A 20817-nucleotide genomic window follows, 5' to 3' on the forward strand; every position below is an offset into this window, starting at 1 on the left:
TTAAATGATTTTTAATTAATTTTTTTAGTATTTAATTAATTTTTTAATAGAGAGTAGGCCCCGTCTCAAGCCACATCACTATTTAATGGAAGAATTGACAGAAAACTGACGAAAGGTATGAAATTGTAAAAAATTCATAGATGAGGTATGACATTGAATTTTTTTTAAAGATGGGGCATGAAACTGTGACTGACCTAATAGTTGAGGTAGTTTTATGTAATTTACCCTATAAAAAAAGCTAATAATCTTCTTCTCAATGCAGTTATGGTAACACATGAAGTGACAACACACCTTTGGTCTTCAAGTCAAATGGTACACCAAAGTAAAGTCTTTGACCCTAAAATATACTCATGTAAGAGTTCGAACTTGGAATGAGAGTTTCAAATCTTTGCTCGCTTTCCACTAGCTCAAGGATAACTTACTCTATAGATAATTGAATAAAAGGATGAAGAAATTTGAACTTCATCTCTACCCGTAACTATATTTCTTTTCTTACTTTGCTCGTTTTATTATTATTATTTTTTTTTACAATAACACCTAAACAACTTAAAATTCTAGGTTTCTTGTTAGTCGTAGTCTTTTTTTTTTTATTATTTTTTTTTTAAGGATTATTTTGTCTATTGCTTTGCGTGGTGATATCCACACACTTATTTTTACTTCTCACATATTTGTCGTTATATGTGCAAGATAAAATATGTGTGTAGATAGCATCACCTCATTTTTTTTTTTTTTTTTGGTGAATCCCGATCCAAAAATGGGGGGCTGGCTTTCGATTAGTTGAAATTACAAAAAGGCTGGTTCAAGATGTAACATTCCCTCACTTAGGGCGTGTTTACGTGTTCGTAATCGAAATCTAAAGTCAAAGTGTGATTCCGATTACTGGTTATTCTTGTGTTTACTAAAATTTGGAGGAATCAAAATGGATGGGGTCCATGAAAAAGATAGGAATTGACTTCCTGATTTTGGAGGAATTGAACTCCAAAGTAGGAGGTGTCATTTGAATTCTAGGACAAAGGAGGTATCATGAATACAATTTTCTACCCATTATAACCCCATCTAATTCCTAAAAATTCCAAATATGCCGCTCAAATCAGCAAGCCCCAGACCTCTCTACCTGCCTCCCTTCTACCTCCGCGTGCCCTAGTGAACCAATCTCAAGTATCCTAGGGCATCTTCAGATATCGTAGTGAGCTGGTTGTTCTTTGGTTGTGGCATCGTGATCGTGTGGGGATGGAGTTGCAACGTGCGAGAGAGATCAATGGATGCATAGGAAATGATGATGAAGGATCCACATAAAATAAAATGGAGGAGAGGGAGGGAGAGAGTGGTGGCGGTAGCGGCTAGTGAGGACTGACAAAGATACTAGGATAAGAGAAAAGACGTGAAAAATTAGGTTTCAAAAGGTAGAAAATTTGGGCTACTGGCTTGGGAAGTTTATGGGGTGGGTATAAAAAAATTAGGTTTGAAAAGGTCAAAAAAAAAAAGTTAAAAAATTAGTTTATAAAGAGAGAAAATTCAATCATTTATGGGTTAAGATTCTATGAAAATTAAATTTTACTATTGTGGTCTATTTTATCTGATAAGGAGAAAGAGCAGGCGACAAGGAGAAGAGAAAAATATGTGTTTGTAGAATTGTAGGGGAATGTGTGTGTTATTCTCCCTCCTACATTGTGCCTTTATTTATAGTAGTAAAGGGAGAGAAGATATTCCTTCATCCCCAAGGAATACAAGATACAATAGGAAATGATAACTAGAATCAAATTTAATCTAGGATTTACACAATCATACTTAAACTAGGAATGTTTACAACACTCCCCCTTGAGTGTGTAAATACTCAAGGTAGATTTAACATCACGCAGAAGTTAAGGAAATTGACTCATCGGCACTGATTCCAAGGAACAACGCTTATTTTCAATAAGGTAGGAACTTGCATAAATAGTAAGTCTCACTAAAAAAGCCTAAGGCTATGGCAAAAACCCAATGAGGAACAAAATCCATAATCTAAGGAAAAATGTATGCGAAATGCAAAGTCAAAGAAACGTCTATATGACGTTATTCAGGGATATGCCCAACCCAAGGTAGGTGCCTCATTAAAACCTAGTTAGGTAGCAAAAACTCAGTGGAAAAAATGCTCCTAATCGTAGGGAAAAAGAGTACATTAAGATCAAACAAGTATCTACAGGATACTCCCCCTGAGTTTGACATAGTTCCAAAAGAGAAATAGCAAAGTTACAACTCAGAAAGTTTACGCATACCAATTCCATGAACAAGCTTCTAAAACGTCGTCTTCGGTAGTGATTTGGTGAAGAGATCAGCCAAATTGTCTTGTGAACGGATTTGCATAACTTCAATCTTCTGATGCTTTTATTATTGAAGTGTGAAGAAAAACTTCGGCGCAATGTGCTTGGTGTTATCTTCTTTGATGTAACCCTTCTTAAGTTGTTCGATGCAAGCTGCGTTGTCTTCAAAAATCATCGTCGGGGCATTAACGGTAGGATAAAGATTGTAAGAGCTTCGAATATGGCCCACTACTGGTCTCAACCAAAAGCATTCCCGATTTGCTTCATGTAAGGCGATAATTTCAGCATGGTTAGACAAAGTGGCAACTAAGGCCTGTTTAGTTAACCTCCAACAGATTGCGGTGCCTCTAACGGTAAAGACATAACCCGTTTGAGAGTGCGCCTTGTGCGGATCATATAAGTATCATGCGTCGGCATAACCAACAAGGTGAGAATCGACTAAATGAGCAAAGGGTGCGGCATCATTCGAGGATTCGTAGGAATAAAACAAACCTAAATCCGTAATACATTTAAGGTAACAGAAGATGTCTCTCACGCCAGTCCAGTGTCTACATGTAGGTGCATTACTGTATCTTGCCAAAAGATTAACAACGAAGGAAATGTCAGGTCTAGTGCATTGAACTAAGTACAATAAAGCGCCTATCGCACTTAGATAAGGAACTTCAGGCTCCAAAATCTCTTCATCATCCTCTTTCGGACGGAAGGGATCTCGTTTTGCATTTAGTGAACGATAGACCATAGGAGTACTCAAAGGCTTCGCTTTATCTTCATTAAAGCAGCGCAACATCTTTTTGGTGTAGTTCAATTGATGTACTAGGATTCCATCTGAACAATTCTCTATCTCGAGATTGAGAAAGTATCGAGTCTTACCTAGATCTTTCATCTCAAATTCCGACTTCAGGTGCGCAGCAGTTATCGCGAGCTCTTCAGGAGTTCCAATAAGATTTATGTCATCGACATATACTGTAACAACCGTAAATCCGGAATGTGACTTCTTAATGAACACACAAGGGCATAGTTCGCTGTTCACATATCCCTGACTAGTTAAATACTCACTTAGACAGTTATACTACATTCTTCCAGATTGTTTCAAACCATAAAGTGAACGCTTCAGCCGAATTGAGAGCGTGTTCTGGGGTTTGGAAATATTTGAACCAGTCAATGTAAGTCCTTCGGGAACTTTCATATAAATTTCCATATCAAGATCCCCATAAAGATACGCGGTTACTACATCCATCAACTGCATATCCAGTTTTTCGGAAACTACCAAAGTGATAAGGTAGTGAAAAGTAATCACATCCATAACGGGCGAATAAGTTTTGCCATAGTCAATCCCGGGGCGTTGTGAGAAACCTTGTGCAACAAGACGAGCTTTGTAACGCACAATTTCGTTCTTCTCATTATGTTTCCGAACTAAAACCCACTTGTAGCTAACGGGCTTCACATGTGGAGAAGTAGGAGCTACAGGTCTAAACACCTTACGTTTCGTAAGCGAATCGAATTCGACTTGGATTGCTTGTTTCCAGTTTGACCAATCAGTTCTACGTCGACATTCATCAACAGAGCGCGGTTCAATGTCATCACTCAACATGATATCAGTAGCTACTGCAAATGTTAATGCATCGTCGACAATCATCTTATTTCTACTCCACACATCATCTAAGCTAGCATAATAGACTGAAATCTCACGATTCTCGGAAGGATGATTCATCTCTTCAAGGACGCTTCCATAATCTAGAATTTCCTCATGAGTTAGATAGAATGAGTAAGCGATAGTCGGATTCACAGTAGGATCTTCGGGACCTTGTGCCGTGGTTTTCCTCTTCCGAAGGTGTGAATCCTTTAAACCAAAGGGTCTGCCACACGTTTGTGTAGGGGCAAATGATTGGCTAGTTGCTAATGTACATGGATCACCAAGATTGGCGTCCCAAGCTTCCAAGAGGGTAGTCCATCGTACATTTGGTACATCCATCTTTGCAGGCGTATTCGCAGCTGGAATATGTGATATTGTCACGCGCACTAGATATGTGAAAGCATCTGGCATGCTCTGAGTTATGCTCTGGAGATCTAATATGTGATGCAATTCAGTTTCAAACTAAGCAGTGTGGGGATCTAAATGAGACAAAGTGGGAGTCGTCCATGATAATTCGCGTCGTTCTTCAGGAACATTGACGTTCTTTTCTCCCCCTAACGACGGGAAGACTGTCTCATAGAAGTGACAATCCGCGAAATGAGTAGTAAACAGATCGCCTGTCAAAGGTTTTAAGTAATGAATAATTGAAGGAGAATCATATCTGACATAGATTCCCATCATTCGCTAAGGCCTTATTTTTGTACATAAGGGCAGTAAATGGTTATGTCGATAACCAGCCAAAAGCGCGCATATGCGATATGTTAGGTTCGTATCCGATAACCAACCGAAGGCCAGTCAATGGTTATGTCGCAACAGGCCTCAGGCAGACCAACTTTGCTACGTGCAATATTGCATGGCCCAAAGCAGTGATCGGGAACTTGGAACGTATGACCAACAATTGAGCAATCATTTGTAAGCTTTTAATGAAAGCCTCTGCCATGCCGTTTTGGGTGTGAATATGGGGTACTAGATGTTCAACTTCAACCTCAACTGACATGCAATAGTCATCAAAAGTTTTAGATGTGAATTCTCCAGCATTATCCAATCAAATAGATTTAATCGGATAATCAGGGTGGTGAGCTCTGAGCTTGATAACCTGAGCCAATAGTTTGGAGAATGCAGTGTTCCTTGTGGACAACAAGCACACGTGAGACCAACGTGTGGAAGCGTCAACCAAAACCATAAAGTATATAAATGGTTCGCATGGAGGGTGAATCGGTCCACAAATGTCCCCCCGAATCCATTGTAGAAAAATGGGAGGATTCGAACGAATCTTGTCATAAGAAGGCTTAATAATAAGCTTTCCTATTAAACATGCTTGACATGCGATTCCTTGGATCGAACCTAAACTTTGGATTAGTGGATGCCCGTGCGAAGATTTAAGGATATGGCGCATCACTATTTGTCCAAAATGTCCTAAACAATCATGCCAACGTGTAATTTCGTGCGCGGTCCCAGTAGTAGGGCTGGCAACACATTGGCATTCAATAGGGCGTATGGTTGTAGTATATATACCACTTGGTTACAATTCATATTCTCTAGAATACGCTTCTGGCCATATTCGTAGGAAGTTATGCACACAAATTCAACTCTATTTTCTACGTGGGTTTCAACGTAGTAATTGTTATCTCTAATGTCCTTGAAACTTAGCAACATTCTTCTGGAACATGGAAAATAGAGTGCCTCATCAATGGTTAAGATTTTACCATTGGACAACATTATACATGCCTTACCGTATCCTTCTATCAGGTTGGATAGGCCTAAGAGGGTTGTCAAAGGTGCATTCTTAGGTATAAAGTTAGTGAAATAGATGTGTTCACACAAAACAATGTGCGTGGTTGCACTATTTGCCAGACAACTAACTTTCCAACTAGTCATACCTAGAATGAAAAATTAATTTGAATCGGTCACATGCATAAAAGTTCGTAAAAACAAATATCAATTCAAAGTAATTTCATTTATTCAAGGATGGTAATTAATTAAAACTTAATATCCAAAAACAAATCACCAACTAATAATCCAAACATAAAGGAAAATTGTTCAAAAATCAACCATAAAAACAAGGGGGGTTCGGCCACTTAGTGGAATTCGGCCCCAATTGTCTTATTTCAACTAAAAGATAAGTCTATGTCTAAGATTCTAATCTTCCATAAGTGGTGGTATCCTCCTGAAAGTCAGAAACCTTCATCTTTGTAGTCTCCGATTCGTCCACTTACATGAAGTTTGATTCAAACTTCTTATGCTGAGAATAATATTCATCTACAACCTTCTTGGGAGCTCGGCAAACATGGGACCAATAGTCCTTTGAACCACAATGATAACACATGTCCTCATCTATGATTTCAGGTGCTTTGCCCTTATTCTTGAAGTTCGGGGCCTTGGGAGTGAGGTTTGGGTGCTTATGGGCTTTGTTTCCTCCCTTAGGTGGGCATTGGCTCTGTTGATCTTGGTGGGATGGCTTCTGGCCACCCTACCACGCCTCTTTTGGCGTTTTGGGTGTTGGTTTATGCTATAATGTGCTTCAGGCACAGCAGTCACCTAAGTAAGTCGAGCTTGATGATTCTTCATCAACAGCTGGTTTTGCTTTTCAACAAGAAGTAAAACATAGATCAAATCCAAGAACTTAGTGAACTTCTGAGCTCTATATTGTTGCTGCAGGACAATATTAGAAGCAGAGAATGTCAAATAGGTCTTCTCCAGGAGATCTTCTTCAGTGAAAGTTTCATTACAAAACTTGAGAAGTGATCTGATTCGACAAACTTTAGAATTATATTCATTCACAGACTTAAAGTCTTGGAAGTGTGAGTGTTGTCAGTCATGTCTTGCTTCAAGCAAGAATATGTCCTTTTAGTGATCAAAGCGATTAGCCAAAGCGACCCATAATGCACGTGGATCCTCCTCTGCAAGATACTCAATTTGCAGAGCATCATGGATATGCCTTTGAATGAAGATCATAGCAGTGGCTTTTTCAGCTTCGCCAACAGGCTCGTCTGTTGCTTCTTCAATAGTAAGACGCAAGTTCTTTGCAGTGAGCTGAAGCTTCACATCTTGAACCCACTTAAGGTAGTTCCTATCACAAAAGAGATGGACAAGATGTGGTTAGTGTAATGGAGAAAAAATCAATCCATTCACGTAGGAGTATAACATACAGGTTCTAATAGACATGTATTGGTTTAATTTTGCATGAAAAACTTCGGGTTTTCATGGGTGATGTTTTTAAGTGAAAACTTCAGGTTTTCAAACAAGGCGTGTTTATAAGAAACTTCGGATTTCAAAATAATTATGAACTTTATGTTCATATATTCCTGCAAGCAAACACAAATATATATGCAAACAAATATGCAAAAATAGAATTTTTAGGTTTATAATTATAATTGAATTGATTTATTTGGACATCGGGGCAAATTAAAGTGTGGGTGAAAAAATATAAAACCCATTGGGCCTAAAATAATTAGGTGAATAAAACTCAGGGCCCAAAAAAAATAAAGCCACGGGTGGCTAAAAAAAATTGTGCCGTGTATCCCAGGTCCAAGAATTGGGATGGGGGTCTCTGGTGGGGTTGCAAGCCCACGGTGAGTACTGGACAGGGATTGGGCTGCTACAGGCAAACCCAAAAAAAACTTAAAAAAAATGTTTTTTTTTCTTTCGCAAGGGCCGCTTCAGGCGTGCCCAAAAAAAAATTCACTTTTTTTATTTATTTATTATGTGGGCAGTGAGAAACTGTTTGGGCCGAAGGAGCTCCAAAGCTCAACGGGCTGGAGCAGTATGCCAAAAAAAAAAAGAGGCCAAGCCCAGTGGTTTTGGGCAAGCAAGGAGCCGATAGCTCCTGGTTTCGGCTTGGCGCAAGTTGCAAGCTTGGCAGCACATGGGAGACAATAGGAGCCCAAAGGGCTCAACTATGTGTGCACGGTGTGGCCCATCACCATGGATGGGGTAGGGCAAGACACGGGTTCAAAGAACCCTAACTGTTCTAATCACAATATTTTTTTTTATTTTTTATAATTCAATTATATGCATATTCAAAACAAGAATATGTTAATTTAATTCAATGTGATGCATATACAAATATATTTGATGCAATTCACAGCAAATATCAAATTCACATAATTCAACAATTATGATTATGAGGCATACACAATTTATGTAGAATCTAAAATACATAAAACGTAAAGTTGGGTTATGCATCATGGTGAATGTTCATGCTATTAGGGCTGCAAAAATATCGAGATAAAAATCATTGTTTTGAAAAAACCTGATTGCGTGATGATATGGATGAACTGGTTTGATGCAGAAAAATTCTTCAACGTCAGATTCCTAAGCGCATGCAGTAGGAGCATGCTAATAACGTGTTGTGGTCTATTTTATCTGATAAGGAGAGGGAGGGCTGGCGACAAGGAGAAGAGATAGAGAGATGTGTTTGTAGAATTGTAGGGGAATGTGTGTGTTGTTATCCCTCATACATTGTGCCTTTATTTATAGTAGCAAAAAGAGAGAAGATATTCCTTCATCCCCAAGGAATACAAGCTACAATAGGAAAGCATAACTAGAATCAAATCTAATCTAGGATTTACACAATCATACTTAAACTAGGAATGTTTACAACATTTACTAATTATTACATAAAATAATTCATTTAGACCAAGGGCAATTTAGTAATCAAATGGTTTTGATTCCGATTCAGAAGTGAATTGGTAAACAACTTATATGAAACCAATATCATTCCTATTTCGTTTCCTGATAATTTACTAAACACCTATTGTAAGAATCTGATTCTGGTTCATTCCCAATCTAATTCATCCTCAATTCAATTCCTCCCATTTTAATTACGGATTAGTAAATGAGTCATTAAATAATTGTCTGTTTTTCGGTTGAAATCACCTATATCATTGTTGCTTGAATTAAAACTCAGATTAGCATGTCTGAAAGTCACTTTTGAGTATATTATATCATCATAAGATCAATTAAAACTAGAGCTACTGCCATTTTACACATTTTAAGTTTATAGTAACTTTCAAAATGGGCTACTAGATTTCAATTTCTAACATTGCATGTCTAATTTTGAAATCATATCAGTTTATATTTCTAATCTGACGAAGCTCCACGAAGACTATATCTGATCTATGTGATGCAAGCGTGACTACATCAATCGATAAATGAGTGTCATTGTTCTCAAGTCATCAATTTGACAAATTATCAGACGGTCAAACAGCTTGAGTGCATAAATTGATATGATTCCAAAATTTGATGGTGCCATATGAGAAGTCAAATTCTGTTGGTCCATTTCGAAAACAATCATAAACTTGAAGAGTAAAAAATATAGTGTTGAGAATGAGTCTTACAATGATGAGAGGAAGGATCTTGCATGACGCTTATAAGAGGTTGGGCTTCCTATATTATCAATTGGTATTATGGTGACATCTCAACTTTCTTTATGGTATTAAAGTAGGTTGTCCCACGTATGAAGCCAGACAATCACACACGCTTCATGTCACCCCTTTATGTTGCCAATTGGTTTTACGATGAAACACAACTTTTTTCGAATAGTTCTCATCATGTTTACATGTTTCAAATAACGATGTATTCTACTTCGTTGATAATCTTAGCTAAAAACAAAACAACATGAGGTTTAACAAAAAAAACAAAAACAACATGAGAGAAAAATGTCTTTAGAATTATTATTTAATGTGTATATCTAAAACTAAAAGTTACAAAAGAAAAAAAAAATTAATGAAAAATGTTTGAAAACTTTGAGTTTTAACGATAAGGACAAAATAAAGAGTAAGTGAATATTACCAGGATTGATTGTTTTAATATAAAAATATGATTTTTTATTAAAGTAAACAATATCATAAATTTTTCGTTAAAATCTCCAAAAAAAAATCATATTAACTCAGCTAAATAGTGAAAGAGAAACCTGCCAAGAAATTTGGACGTGTAATGTACGAGAGCATAAATAAAACCAATGACGAACGAGGGCGGTATTGCCACTTCAAGCCACAATCTTATGAAAAGGTCGGCCGGTATTTACGCGAAAAAGATCATCCATTTCAACTATATTTTATAAATTGTATAACAAAAACTATGATAAATAGATTATTTCTTATAATATTAATTAACCTACTTATTGTTTATTAGAATATTTATAATTGTGGTCTAATTTTACTAACAGTATTCTTTATATTATTGTCGACTGCGTCTCAGGCTACACAGTTGGCTTTGGGATTCGCAAACATTTGGTCACCATCCAAAACCCAAAAAATACACAACACAGAGAGGGGAGAGAGAGAGAGAGAGAGAGAGAGAGAGAGAGAAAGCTTCAGAATCCAAAACCCACCGCACTTGCCCATGTTCAGCTGCTTCAATCTCGCTCCTCGTTTCATTTTCTCAGGTATATTTCTTCTTCTTTTCTGCAGAAAGTTTTGAGCCTTTGATTTGCTTTTGTGGGTTGAGTTTTGACTTGTTAGTGGAATTGCCTTTTGTTTTGAGACTTTTGGCTTTTGGAGCTGAAATCAGCTCAAGTTTTCTGCTTTTGGGCAATCAGAGGGTAGAAAGTTAAGTGAAAAGTGTGGATGCTTTTTTATTTTTCTTCATAGAAAAAATGAACGAGGAGGTAAATGTATGCTCTTTCAGTTATCTCTTGGATTTTTGATTTATTTTCAGAGGCACTATTTGAATGTGTTAGGCATCCAGAAATTTTAGCTGCAACATAAGGCAAACTTATTTGAAGATTTGAATGAGTTGGGCATTCAGAAATTTTAGCTGCAACATTAGGCAAACTTATTTGATGATTTGAATGAGTTGGGCATTCAGAAATTTTAGATACAATATCAAAGATATCCACTTGATGATTTTATAGGCTTTGGTTGACTGAATTCTGAAAGATCATTTGAGCATTTTCTGCCTTGTTGTGTTATGAGATATTGTGAAAGAACATTTTTCTGCTTCTTTTTATAACTTGTGTATTTTAAAATTTGTTTCTGGATACGTAACATGCGCCCGCTAGTTCAAATTTGATCTCTTCTAGTTATAGTTTTCCGGTGTGATTGTAGAGCATATGTGTATTGGCTCGATGCTCTTTATTTTAGCCAATTATTAAATTTTTGGTGGTGATATTGTAGTTATATTAGTTTAACGCAATCAATAGGATTCCCTTTTTTTTTTTTCTATATTTTTTTTCTGCTTCATGTCATTATAGTTCAAGTTAGATCTTTTCTCCGAAAATCCATCTTAAGCACTTACGAACTGCCCTTTATAGAGAGAATTTAATCTTTCTGCTTTTTATAAATAAGAGGACGAGGAGTTTCCTGGTATATTTGCACTCATTCGTATGACTTTTACAGATTCCTATATCGTCATTTGGCCTATGAAAATTCTGGAGTGCCTATAATTGTGTAAGAAACCGAAAATTTTGGGACATTATGCATGTCTGGCCCTGCGGCCATTGGCGATAAAGTGGAAGAAGCACAAACTTTTGCAGAGAGAACAAAGTCTCTTGATGTCAGTTCCAGAGAAGACAGAGAATCCATAATAAATAATGGTGAACTTGCTGATACTTCTGAAATTGCCGCCTTTAGAGTCAGGGAGCTATTACTTCCGAATAGGGAGTCCTATTCTGGACCTGTGCTTGGCAACATCCCTGAAGGAAAGGGAAAATATGTCTGGTCAGATGGCTGCATATATGAGGGTGAATGGAGACGGGGGATGAGACATGGGAATGGAAAAATTATTTGGTCTTCAGGTGCCGTTTATGAGGGCGAGTTTTCAGGTGGATATATGCATGGCACAGGGACCTACATTGGATCGGATAAGTTGACTTATAAGGGGCGATGGCGGTTAAATCTCAAACATGGTTTGGGATATCAAGTCTATCCTAATGGAGATGCCTTTGAAGGCTCTTGGATGCAGGGGTTGCCAGAAGGGCCTGGCAAGTATACATGGGTAAATGGAAATGTTTATCTTGGAAATATGAAGGGAGGGAAAATGTCAGGGAAAGGAACTCTCACATGGACCAATGGGGATTCATTTGAGGGAAGCTGGTTGAATGGCATGATGCATGGATTTGGAGTATACACGTGGAGTGATGGAGGCTTCTATGTTGGAACTTGGACCCGCGGTTTAAAGGATGGGAAAGGGTCATTTTATCCAAAAGGCAGCAGACTTCCAGCAGTAGAAGAACTTTACCTGAATGCTTTGAGGAAACGAGGGCTCTTGCCAGATTTAAGAAAACAGAACAATGCACATATCCATCATGCTGGTTCAGGGGATATGGGAAATGTGAAGATTGGAGAGAGCCTGCAGGGATCTCATCGTGCTTCAGCCGACAAAATCTCTAATAGAAATCTGTTAAATTTGGAGCAGTCACATAGAAATGTTTCCTTGGAAAGGCGTTGGAGTCTTGAGGTATCTTTTGAAAAAGTTATTGGACATGATCCATCATTATTGGAGGGTAGAGAAAAAGATTCTGGGACAGAAATTCCAATCTTAGAGCGAGAATATATGCAAGGTGTCTTAATCAGTGAGCTAGTAATAAATAACAGCTTTTCTTCATCATCTAGAAGGGCAAAACGGCGACAAAAGAAACTAGCGAAAGTGGTCAAGAGACCTGGTGAAGCAATCATTAAAGGTCATAGGAGCTATGATCTAATGCTCAGTTTGCAGTTGGGTATCAGGTACATTCACTTTTATTACTTCCCTTAAATTTGTTAGACTTCTTCATCTTTGACTTTTATGCTTGTATTATTTTGTCTTCATTTATCTTTTGTATCAAATGCATGGTTTTTAATTAGATTATATTGCTTAATTGGTTCCTCCCTTCTGGTATCGGCAAAGATTTATTAAGCAATGCAATTTGTGTTTACATTTCCCCTTTTGGATTCGGGACAATGTATAACTCCATGAGAGGGTTTAATTATTTTAACAGGTTTTTCTTTTAACAGGGTTTAATTAGTTATATTAGTTTTACGACTCCGTGAAAGGTTTAATTATTTTAACAGGTTTCTCTTTTAGGAGTGACAAAGGTTTGCAGTCCAACCGCAATTGCTGATGTTCCTCACTTAGCTCATGTGCATTGCATACTTTGTTTCCTGAAACTTAATTTAAATGTGGATTAAAATGTGGCAGGTATACTGTTGGGAAGATAACACCAATACAAAGGAGAGAAGTCCGAGCATCAGATTTTGGCCCTCGGGCAAGTTTTTGGATGAACTTTCCTAAAGAAGGCTCCCAATTGACACCACCTCATCGGTCAGTAGATTTTAGGTGGAAAGACTATTGCCCTATGGTCTTTAGGTTAGTTGCCATATCTTGAATTTTCTTGCCTATTTGTTTGTTTGATGCATTTACAGTAATAGGGATATTCTTTTCTTTTGTATAATGGTGGACCAACTATAACTTTGTCATATGTTCTCACACTTATATCCTGTGTTTGTTGGGATTATAACCACGAACCATTTTTCTTCCGAAAGGTGAAAAAGAAAGAATTGCGCTTTTATGTTTTACTGTAATATATGTATATACAGAATCATTCAAGTGCAGGCGTCCGCACCAAATCAGGCCTATATGCATGGACACACACACACATACACAACTTGACTAAGACCTTACCCTGAAAAATTGGGTTGTTTACTCATATGCACAATCATGTGTGTGTGTGGGTGTACTGTATACTTCTATAATGTTTTCAACTCATTGCAGGAATTTAAGAGAGATGTTCAAGATCGATGCTGCTGATTACATGATGTCTATTTGTGGAAATGATGCTCTCAGAGAACTTTCTTCTCCTGGAAAAAGTGGTAGTGTGTTTTTCCTATCTCAAGATGATCGTTTCATGATTAAGACACTCAGGAAATCTGAAGTTCAGGTTTGTATCACTGCTGAAGCTTTTGCATCTTCATTTTTTGTTGATGTACATAAATTACTAAAGGCTTGTGAAGTTATCTTTTTTCTCCGTGTAGAAAATTTCTGTATGAATTCATAGTTTTGTACTAGAACCTGTAAACTTATTCCTTCGATTCTCACCTACCCAAGCAAAGAGCTTTATTTTCTTTAGCCCTTCCAAAGAGCCTTAGATACTCCTTTGTGCAGTTTCATGATTTTTGTTCTTCGAAGTTAGATGCAAACAAAAACTATAAAGAGAACTGGACATTTGATTGAGATTAAATTGTTATGGAATTACTGGACGTGTCATTACTTAATTGCCACTGTCTCAGAAGTTGCTTGGTACGCAATGTGCCAGCTGTTTTCTGACTTTTATTTTCAAGTAATTTGGTGCTTCTTTCCCCTGAACAAGGTTCTTGATAAATCTTATGTCTATTCTTGAGGACCAGTAGTATCAAATTAGTACAACTATGATCTGACATGTTTCATTTACGTGTCTTAGTGTGCTCATATTTTGTATACCAACGTTATGCTCTGTGTTTTATTTGTATTTATATCCTTTGCCAATAAGGTATTGTGACACGTACTGTAATTGAAGTTCTGCAGTTTTTTCCCCTCCTCTTTTCTTGAATCATCTGGAGGTGTGTTAACCAGAGTTCTGATGTGTAGGTTCTTTTGCGGATGCTTCCAAGTTATCATCATCATGTAAGGTCGTACGAGAACACCCTCATCACAAAATTCTTTGGTCTTCATAGGATTAAACCTTCAAGTGGTCAAAAGGTGATGGGAACGGTGCCTTTAGATTCTTATGAGCTGCCATGCTATAAGTGTGTTTAAATATATGCATTATGATGCCGTTACATTCCAGTAAAAGTATCAGTTGAGATGCTATACGCCTGTATCACCTTGTCTAAGAGGCAATTCTATAGTGAATTCTCTTGTTATTTGCAATGATACTATCCCTATTTATGTAAATTGCTTCTTGTATTTTAAAGACTGATATTTGCTCATTAAAATATGCTTTGCAGTTCCGCTTTGTAGTGATGGGAAACATGTTCTGCACAGAGCTAAGAATACATCGAAGATTTGATTTGAAAGGTTCATCCCTTGGTCGTTCTGCAGATAAGATCGAAATTGATGAAAATACAACACTTAAGGACTTGGATTTAAACTACTCTTTTTATCTGGAACCTTCTTGGCGAGAGGCTTTAATGAAGTAAGTGGGAGTTCTAGAATCCAGATGAGTTTTCACTCTCTCTTTTACTCGCAGTCCATACCTTAGGTGTGTAAATGACTTCTATAATCTAGGCGACCCCAGATTAACTTTAAGTTTATGAAAACACACAACCTAAGAATTTTTCATTAAAAAACATGTAATTTCTTTTATTCTTGGCCTGCGTAACATGTATTATCTCTAGCTTTAGGTTCTAATGTTTTTCCTTTTACTATTGCTACTGAACTCATTTTGCTCTCGTATTATTATGCAGTCAGATTGAGACTGACAGCAAATTTCTGGAGGCGCAGCACATTATGGATTACAGCCTTCTCATGGGAGTGCATTATCGGGCCCCCCAACATCTGCGGTCTGTCATGTCCTACAATAATACCAATCGAGCTGATGGTTTGGGAATCCTTGCAGAGGAAGGTCATTGTAGTTCATAACGATGCACAATTTAGTTGTCATGACTCATCCTCAGTTTTTCAACGATATACAGAGTTGTTTTTTCATTACCACGAAAGACTAACATAATAGTTTTTGCTTTTGGTGTTTTAATGACAGAGACTCTGGAGGATGAGATCTCTAATTACCCACAAGGACTTGTTTTAATCCCTCGTGGTACAGATGATGCTAGTGTTGTTGTGGGCCCTCATGTGAGAGGTAGCCGACTGAGAGCATCATCTGCCGGTTATGAGGAAGTTGATCTCCTTTTACCCGGTACTGCAAGGTATGGAACATTTATCTAGACCCCATGCAGAGAATCCGTTTTAAGTCGTCTTTTGAAAAGCTAAGGATCTGAAGTGAAATCACAACTAAGGGCGTTCTTAATACAAATGAAGTTTATAATTTTGCATATACACTTGCCAAATTGGAATAAATGATCTTATTTTGTTGTCACGATGTATTTAAGCAGATTCCAAATCCAGCTGGGTGTGAACATGCCAGCAAGGGCAGAGCAGGTTCCTGGCGAACAGGGAGACCAGCAGACATTTCATGAAGTATATGATGTTGTGCTCTATCTCGGAATCATTGACATATTGCAAGACTACAGCATGGGAAAGAAGATTGAACACGCATACAAATCTCTTCAGTTTGATTCCTTGTCCATCTCTGCTGTCGACCCTACATTCTATTCCCGGCGCTTCTTGGAGTTCATCCGGAAGGTGTTTCCTCCAAATGCCTTGACAAGGTAAAAACCTGGTGTTCCAAACCTCTTCTGAGATAAGGCCTCCAGTTTGCATGCCTTCAAGGACCGTTCGCACTAGCGGTCTATGAAATGTTCGGGGAGTGCATTCGGCGAGCGTCGTTGATTATGCCAGCATTGAGCAGCAGCTGGGTTGAGTGATCATAATGATTTGGTTGAAAAATTTGAATTTGTTTCTCTACTCCCTCTGCTTTTGCAACTTTCGGAGCGCCTGCCGCTTCATTACATGTACTTGTATCCATTTTCCGATTAAGGTATTGTGTTTAATCGATAAGAGACATCCAAACCGTCTTTTTTGCACGCGAGCGGCCGTAAATGATTGATTATAATTTGGAAAATAATTTCCGCACTCGCATGTTACCTTTCCTCTGTTTATTTCAGGTCATTAATTCTCCTTTAATAAATTTAACCGAAAAGTTAAACTAACGCGTAACACGGAAATTATTAACTTGTTAGTAAGCACATAAATCTACTTAGAGCATGACCTAATATCAAATGCATTGCTTGCAAGTAAATGCACACAAAAACCAAAAGTACACTCCAAAAGAAATTGCCACAAGGCATGTTTCCTTTCCCGAATTCCAGAAACTATAACATCTCCATTTCAATCCTATAACAATAATATTTGTCTTTAATAAGGGAAAAATGGGAATTCAGAAACAAACTAGGAACAAGTAGGACTATAAAGGAGTGGTCGTTAATAAGGTACAGCTTCCAGTTTAAAGGGAATACCGGGTCATTTTTTGCTGACTTCATTCTCCACACAGATACTGCAAATATGTTCGCTGAGATGCTCCGGTACAAGGACGGCCACCCCAAAGGCAATTGGTTTCCTTAACTCATATTAGGAGGTGGCGGGGGTGGACGAAGACCCTGGCCCTGCATTTGTTGTCCCGGAAAGCCTTGTGGAGGTGGCATTGATGGAGGCCTTCCCATCTGAGTGCCAGGAGTGAAATTCGCCATTGTGTTACCAACAGAGGGCGGAGGAGGGGCAGGCGGAGCACCACCAGGAGGCATAGGCCTAGGGCCATTTCCCATAGGAGCTGATGGTAGTAGAGATCCAGGAATTGGCGGAGGAGCTCTGGGAGGATTTCCCATTGGTGCACCAGGCGGCAGTCCTTGTGGCGGAGGAGGAGGAGGACCTTGGGGTGGTGGGGGCAAAGGCCTTGATGGAACACCAGGAGCACCTGGGCCATTGGCTGCAGGGGGAGGTTGCAGTTTGTTCGCCTCTGGTGGCTTAGTTTTGAAATATAGCTGCAACTGCATATTGGTACATCCAACACAGAAAAATGAGAAGAAAAATTCAACCAGCAAAAAGCATAAAAGAAAGTCAACTAAGTAAGACAGTGAAACCAGAGGGCTTTCATATAAACGCCCTTGAGAACATTACACTTTAAAAAGCACTTCGAATTCAATGCTTTAGGAGAAAATCCTGCTGAGTTTTCATTGGAGGGACACCAAAATAATTTCACAAATAAGAATCTGTATGAACACGACAAGTGGCCAGCTGAGGGGCTCTTTTCCCAGTTGAACTCTGGAAGTGTTTTCTCTAGGAAACTATAGTTTGCCAGGATTTTTTTTTCCTTTCTTAATTTTACAACTAATAAAACATCCGACCTGATCTAGTGAGCATGCAGCAGTTTATGCAGATGTCACCAATTGGTGCCAACTGTCGAGAGACTCAAAACCAAACATATGACTTACTTGCCAAATCAAATAAGCTTTCTTAAGTTAGATTCCATTAGGGTTGTTTGATAACCATTTCTTTTCAAATTTTTGTTGTTCAGTTTTGTGCTAGAAATAGAAAGCAAATACGTGGGGAAAATGAGGGACATATAGAAGTGGAGGAAAGATGGTGGGGAAGAGATGTATAAAAAATGTACAAGGAAAAAGTCGAAAGACACACAACGAAAACTAAAAACCAAAAAATAGTTTAAGTTGATTTCAGTTTGAAGAATTTGATTTTATTTATTCTTCTTTGTTTCTTCCCTTCCCTCCCCACTACCCTTCTTTGGTTTTTCCCTCCTTTCCCCCAATTACCCTCCCTATATCTCAAGCACAAAAGTGAAAACTAAAAGTAAAACACAATGGTTATCAAATGAGCACTAGGGTTTTAAGTGGCTATATCTTAAAACAACCACAGACAAGATTTACCAACCAAATGAACCGCAAAAATTGACATCCCAATGAAACACTTTATCTATTTCTAGAAGTGCAGATAAAAAGACATGAATCAGTAGGGTTAGAGAACTAACTGTGAACATTTTTGAGTCTGGATCCCAATGTGAGAAAAACTTATCAGTTTTGTCAATCTCAATGTTGGGAACCTGAAACAGAAACAAACATGGAGGCACAATAAATGTCCTGAATCTAACAATATAAAAAATGAATGAATACCCAATGCATAGACGGCAAGATATACCTTGAAAGCAACTATCTCGTAAGGCTCGGCTGCAAATAGAAGATACTGGTACCTTTTGTCGACAGGTTGAACCCTCTGTGTTCATGAAAAATCAACATTAAAAAAAATTCACTGAAACATTTCTAATAAGAAAAACGAGTAGAAGAAGAGGACGTCCATAAATTGCAGGCCACAAAGATATAACCCTACCTGCTCATAAGATGACATAAAACGGTGCCTTGGCTTTGTATTATCTTCAATCTCAGGATATTCAATCTGCATAACACATAGATGTCACGCAACATTAGCTACACCATTAATTTGCACACTATATACCCTTGAATGAGAGCTTATTATTTCAGGAAAATACATATAGCACAATGAGCGCACACACACACACACACACACCTGGAAGAGAAGAGACCTCTGCTTTGTTTCGCCATCAAACTGCTTTGTCACTCGATACCCCGGCCTACCAATTTTGACTGCAACCATACATTAAATGGTATACTTGCAACAGTTAACTCCATTAAAACAACTTTCCATGCACACCAAGTGTTCGACAAAATGCGTGTGAAAGAAATACGAGATACATACCCGTCTTTCGCACATTGACCTTGCGCTTGTGCGGCTGGGGCTGAGCAGGAGCGTCCTTTGCCTCGCGAGCAGCTCGTTTGGCCAAGTTGGTCTGATGGCGCTTGCCTTGTGTATGCGCCAAGTAGTTGCCCTCGTTGTTGTGCAGCGTCAAGCAAAGCTTACATTCATAGCTGTAAAAACCAACCAACGAAATGCAACAATTAGATGGAAAGCAGTGAAATTTGAGCAGAAATCAAAAGAGGGTCGTACCTTCCGAGGTGATTGCGCATGAAGTAGGGATCTTTGGCAAGATCGATGGTCTCGAGGGCAAGTCGCCGGAGACGCTCCCGGCGGTCGATGGCTTCGTTCTGTGCGGAGGCGGCGCCGCCGCTGCCGGGCTTTGAACCCCATTCTCTATCCATCTTCTCAGCTGTGAATCACCGACTGTTCCCTCAGCGGTTTAGAATTTTGGAGAAATTCCCCCACAATCGCAGACTCACAATGGTCCCCACTCGCTACCCTCTTTCTCTTTGTGTTTGTTGTGAAGGAAAATCTGGAAATTTAAAATATTATTGGGCTGCAAGTGTACAGTTGGGCTAAGGAGAAGTCAATCCAGGCCCATTTCACCCAATTTGCTCACGGGTAGTCACATCTTGTCATTACTTAGTATTATGGTCTGGTGTTATTCATCTTCACTTGTAAGTGAGAAGTCTTAAGTTCAATTCTCGCAAAAAGTAGATTTGAATTACATTATTATTAACTCATTGTGAGGCTAAGTCGACCCATTCCCTTTAGTGTAGATAATATCATTTGTTTAGAAAAAAAATATATATATATATATATTATTTTTAATTCCTTTCTTCTACAACATTTGTACTTAAGAGTAAAGACCTTCTGCCACTTAGTAATACGGTCTAATGGTATTATTAGCATGAGTCAACACAAACACAAGTTCATTAGGAAGTTGAATAGGAATGTAAATATGTTTCCTTTGTCTAGGATTCGTTTAATAGCTTGTGTTACAAGGGGTGGTTATATATGTATTTCCTCCTAAAGGGAGAAAAATAATACACAGAGAAATAGATTGAAGCCCTAAAGTTAGTTTTATCTTGACGTCACAGTGGGTTTCAGCCTGTCACTTCCTCTAAATCCTAAATTCACCCATTGTCGACTTTTATTGTTGGCTGCTGTCTGCAACAACCAAAATTCAATTTCAAAGGTTTCGAAGCAAGAAACCTTTCACGCAATCCCAACCTAGAAAAAACACCGATGAAAGAACTATGGTCTTGAAACAAGAGACTCATGGCAAAATAAATAAAAAAAAGAATGGATAACTAACGAAAAGTTAAAAAAAAAAAACTCTAGTTTTAATGAAAAATGACAAATAAATGTGTAGTAAATAATACCAAGAAAAGATAAAAATGTGGTTTTTCGTTAAAAGTGAACAGTACCGAAAGTGTTACGTTAAAACTTCCTAAAAAAAAAAAAAAAAACTTAGAACCAAACCCTAAACCTTGTCGTGCCAATGGCTGACCAAGTTGTCATTTCCATCGGTGATGCTCATGTGTCAACCAAATATGGGCTGGTTCCAATGAAGAGTAGTCCCTA

The 20817-nt window shown here is 38.2% G+C and overlaps 2 protein-coding genes across 2 annotated transcripts; one reads left to right on the forward strand and one right to left on the reverse strand.

The window, feature by feature from the left end:
* The first annotated feature begins 10131 nt into the window (after positions 1 to 10131).
* Positions 10132 to 16506, forward strand: LOC103939601 (phosphatidylinositol 4-phosphate 5-kinase 9). The gene is made up of 9 exons (XM_009349697.3): positions 10132 to 10321; positions 11274 to 12602; positions 13054 to 13221; positions 13627 to 13792; positions 14479 to 14589; positions 14838 to 15025; positions 15297 to 15454; positions 15590 to 15755; positions 15942 to 16506. Exons 2-9 carry the CDS (start codon positions 11356 to 11358, stop codon positions 16219 to 16221), a joined length of 2484 nt encoding a protein of 827 aa, XP_009347972.2. The 5' UTR covers positions 10132 to 10321; positions 11274 to 11355; the 3' UTR covers positions 16222 to 16506.
* A 207-nt stretch (positions 16507 to 16713) lies between these two features.
* Positions 16714 to 19737, reverse strand: LOC103939599 (splicing factor 3A subunit 2). Its single transcript, XM_009349696.3, has 7 exons — positions 19480 to 19737; positions 19231 to 19400; positions 19042 to 19118; positions 18844 to 18909; positions 18655 to 18729; positions 18488 to 18559; positions 16714 to 17492 (listed from the first exon to the last, which is right to left on the reverse strand). The coding sequence occupies exons 1-7, from the start codon at positions 19629 to 19631 to the stop codon at positions 17067 to 17069; spliced, it is 1038 nt and encodes a 345-aa protein (XP_009347971.2). The 5' UTR covers positions 19632 to 19737; the 3' UTR covers positions 16714 to 17066.
* Between the last annotated feature and the right edge of the window lie 1080 nt (positions 19738 to 20817).

This window comes from the organism of the source record quoted next, unplaced genomic scaffold (assembly GCF_019419815.1).
Source record: "Pyrus x bretschneideri cultivar Hongxiangsu unplaced genomic scaffold, Pyrus_bretschneideri_v1 Contig45, whole genome shotgun sequence".
Lineage (NCBI taxonomy): Eukaryota > Viridiplantae > Streptophyta > Magnoliopsida > Rosales > Rosaceae > Pyrus > Pyrus x bretschneideri.

What these genes read in the sequence shown, in the direction of transcription:
- LOC103939599 (XM_009349696.3), bottom strand. Translation starts at nt 19,631, where the DNA reads ATGGATAGAGAATGGGGTTCAAAGCCCGGCAGCGGCGGCGCCGCCTCC. An exon ending in GGTCAATGTGCGAAAGACGG is followed by an intron (nt 19,119 to 19,230) that starts GTATGTATCTCG and finishes GTATGGTTGCAG; the next exon opens with TCAAAATTGGTAGGCCGGGG. An exon ending in AGAGGTCTCTTCTCTTCCAG is followed by an intron (nt 18,910 to 19,041) that starts GTGTGTGTGTGT and finishes TGTGTTATGCAG; the next exon opens with ATTGAATATCCTGAGATTGA.
- LOC103939601 (XM_009349697.3), top strand. Translation starts at nt 11,356, where the DNA reads ATGTCTGGCCCTGCGGCCATTGGCGATAAAGTGGAAGAAGCACAAACT. An exon ending in GGGAATCCTTGCAGAGGAAG is followed by an intron (nt 15,455 to 15,589) that starts GTCATTGTAGTT and finishes TTTTAATGACAG; the next exon opens with AGACTCTGGAGGATGAGATC. An exon ending in CTTTTACCCGGTACTGCAAG is followed by an intron (nt 15,756 to 15,941) that starts GTATGGAACATT and finishes GTATTTAAGCAG; the next exon opens with ATTCCAAATCCAGCTGGGTG.